Raw genomic sequence first — 3531 nt, 5'->3', positions numbered from 1 at the left:
CAGCAAAGGTCCACATACCATGGTGCTAATTCAAATCCAAATGCCCTACAATATCAACAGGCAGTGAACAGCATCATTATTGGTCAAAATACTGTGTCCACCAAAGCAAATGCAGGAAAAGGGAGGGATGCCACCATGGCTTTTGACTTCTCACTTCAAAATTATCCAGCTAAACGACAAAAGCTTTCAGGTGAGTCCCAATTATTTTCATAACAATGTTTTTATGTTAACTCTCATTTTCCAACCTTTCAATCAATGTAATCATGTGAAATATCACAGTACATCCTAATTATATTCATTAATATTTTCTTACAATATAAAAATTACCTTGATGGTTTCAAATGTGTACTTTATTTATTACAAAATTACCTTTCAAAGCCAACACAGCATACTTTGTTTTTGTAGACAAGTTGTCACATTCATCATTATATCGGAGAACTTTTTCTGGCTGTTTTCTACAGGTTCTGTCAGTAAAGTTGACCACTCGTAAACCAGCAGACAAGCGAACCCTCCCGATAGCAACCCCAAGTTGTCCTGCCTTGAAAATGTCCCTACGGTCCACTTCAATCCTGTAAATGTACAAAATGAGGCAATAACATCAAAGACAAGAAGCAGACAGGAAATGACACCTTGCTTTTAGGTATATAGAAAGTCACTAAATATTCATTACTATGCATACAATGTAGTATACTTATTCATGGCTTCAAAACATTTTTAAAAGTTTGTTTGCTTTCATGTTCTTAATACATTGCCTAAAATCAAATAAAGTCTTTTATTTCTATGAATAACTTCAATGATTTTGCAATCATTTACAAACCTGTCCAGTGTCATTCCTTGACTTTTATGTATCGTTAAAGCGTAAGCTGGCTTTAAAGGATATTGTTCTCTTGTGGCCACCACAGTGTTTCTTCTTGGTTCAAATACTGAAAGAATATATATATATTTATATAATCAGAGAATGTAGTCATGTTATTTAAAATTAGTTAAACACGAATACCTACAGCATATAAAGGTAAAGGTCTTGTTTATTATAGTGTCACCCCTAGTGAAAGGGCCAGCCATTTTGACTTATGAGACACCTTTTGGTTGCATACCATGTACCTCCCAATTCCTACCACTATGCCAGGCGCCAGGCAGATAGAAATCGGTAACCATTCATTTTAACTACCTCGAGGCTCACGAAGTGGCCATTTCGGCACAGACTTATCTCCATGATATATGTTACATGATTCTAAATCTTTATATTTGCCATTTGAATAGGACAATTAAGTATACAGATGACCTTACATATTTAAGTAAGAAACAGTAGTGATATTTGTATTTAAGAATTAAGTGTTAAGATAACATTTATATAATTTGAAGGAAACTTAAAAATACCTTCAAATTTTTCTCTCTTGATATATATTTTTTCATCCCTGTTCTGAAATTCCACCAGTTAATGATCTTCCAGGATGTCATATACAGTACCACAAAGTCCATTAACAAGTGTGTCTGTTATGTTCTTTATTAACATTACAGGAATGCCTATTTTTAGCCACAGTTTTCGGCAAGCAGTAACTTAATTCAAATACTTCTTCTCTCCTGTATCATTTGATAAAAATTCATGTAATTGTCCAGGAAATTTCAAAATTTGGTCCCTATTAAAATCATCAGCAAGATTATTAGTTGAAAAAAGTTTTACAGGTGTTTTATCTAGGGATTAAACGATGATCGAGTATAATCGATAATTGATCGTTTATAGGACCGATTAGCGATGATCGAATGCAAATTTCAATAATCGATCATCGGTTATTTATCTTCTTTCTGTTACCTAAGTGACTCACTGTATTATAACAACACTTTAAATTAAAACCAACTCTGGTTTACCCAATAATTTTCATTAAAATGAATGAGAAAGCATACTGGTGACCATGAGGTTAATAGTTGACAGTGAGGCATTCTAGTTTAAAGACATACTATGCTCAAATTTGAAATTAGAAAATTGCTACACAGTCTATTTGTAAATTTGTAATAAACATGTTTTGACTTCAAACAAAGAAGATTTGTTATTCTACACACTAAAGATGGTTACAATATGAATATATAGTGTCATATATAGTGTCATTAAAAACCTGGTATTTTTGTTAATAACCAACTTCTCTTGTCCCATACATAGCTTATTCATTCCTTTATTGGAATTGAGACATAATAATTTCATAGATATAATGAATTTATTTGATTAAAATATTTTATTCAAGGATGAACGTAAGCATGAGTTACTAGTTTTTTTCAGTTGATTAAGTGGTAGTTACACAAAATGTAGAATATTAATAGATTATTCTTATAAATATTAAAGCATGATATGTGCATTGTACATATTTACTTTGTTATCGTAAATGTTTCGATTATATAATCGATGATTGATCGAAAAGGGTTGTTCGATTATTTTCGATGATCGATTATGATATTTGTTCGATTAAGAAACCCTAGTTTTATCATCAGAGTTCTCCAATAGAACTGAAAGTTTCTTAATGTATTTAGTGGTTTCATTTGTTAAAATACCAGTTGAAGCTTCTTCGATGGCTTTAATAAGCTGTGGCTCTGTTTGTCTATGTACCTGTTGTAATTTTATTCTGTGTGGAAAAGCCATCTCATAGATGTCACTTTCAAAACAAAATGAACCGTCTTCATTATACCTTGCACACGGTACTGGTGGAAGCTGAACTAAATCGCCAACAAGCACTACCTGTATTCCACCAAAATAAAGTAAGGCATTTTTCAATGAACAAACTGCGTTTAAACAGTTCATTGCACGCTTGTCCAACTTTGAAAATTCATCTATGATCAATACGTCGGTTTTGAAGATTCTGTCCTTAACTTGTCTATATTTAGGGTTGTTAGATACAACTATGTTTATTTCAGATGGAGAATAACGACCGTCTCCGATTCCTGACCACCGGTGAATCGTCATAGCATTCATAGATTTCGGATAGACGGAGCAAGCGATTCCTGTTGTGGCTGTAACAACGCATTGTTTACCTGTAGACACGCATCTTTCATAGATACTTTTGACTGTTAGTGATTTCCCCGTACCAGCTTTTCCAAGTATTACAAGATTATGCCCTGATAATACAAAATCAACAGCAGCACGCTGTTTTTTGTTTAGAACGCAAGCTGACATTTTGTGCGAAACTTCTGCCACGCATATACATTGAGTTTAGAGAGGCAACTAGGAACCAGCGACACACCTCCACAATTGACCAATCGCAGCAATTCTTTTTTCGGAACGGGCCGCGAAACCGTACAGATTTTTCCCAAGACGTCATCCAACATGGCGGACAACGAAGCGAAAGTAGCGAGGAATTAGAAAATCGACGCAGTATATGTTACAAGATAAAGTTCTGGTGAAATATCGTATGGTAAGTAATTTCGTAAATTGTTTTTGTTGCATACATGTGGATGAAGGCCCGATTGCAATGTGATTATTTGTGTTTTCAACGGGAAATTAGAATGTAAACATCGAGGCCATAGTTTGTCCTAGACAGTGTTTTG

General features: G+C 34.0%; 1 protein-coding gene across 1 annotated transcript; it reads right to left on the bottom strand.

Annotated features, from left to right (window-relative positions):
• Positions 1–337: 337 nt before the first annotated feature.
• LOC132716397 (uncharacterized) lies at positions 338–3217 on the bottom strand. Its single transcript, XM_060699663.1, has 4 exons — positions 2465–3217; positions 1378–1420; positions 818–923; positions 338–569 (listed from the first exon to the last, which is right to left on the bottom strand). Exons 1-4 carry the CDS (start codon positions 3158–3160, stop codon positions 338–340), a joined length of 1077 nt encoding a protein of 358 aa, XP_060555646.1. The 5' UTR covers positions 3161–3217.
• Positions 3218–3531: the final 314 nt, after the last annotated feature.

The sequence above is a fragment of the Ruditapes philippinarum genome, unplaced genomic scaffold (assembly GCF_026571515.1).
Source record: "Ruditapes philippinarum isolate M1 unplaced genomic scaffold, ASM2657151v2 ctg17372_1_1_1_1, whole genome shotgun sequence".
In the NCBI taxonomy this organism is placed as follows: Eukaryota; Metazoa; Mollusca; class Bivalvia; order Venerida; family Veneridae; genus Ruditapes; species Ruditapes philippinarum.
Note: the sequence above shows the minus strand (reverse complement) of the source record. Positions and strands in the feature narration are given on the sequence as shown.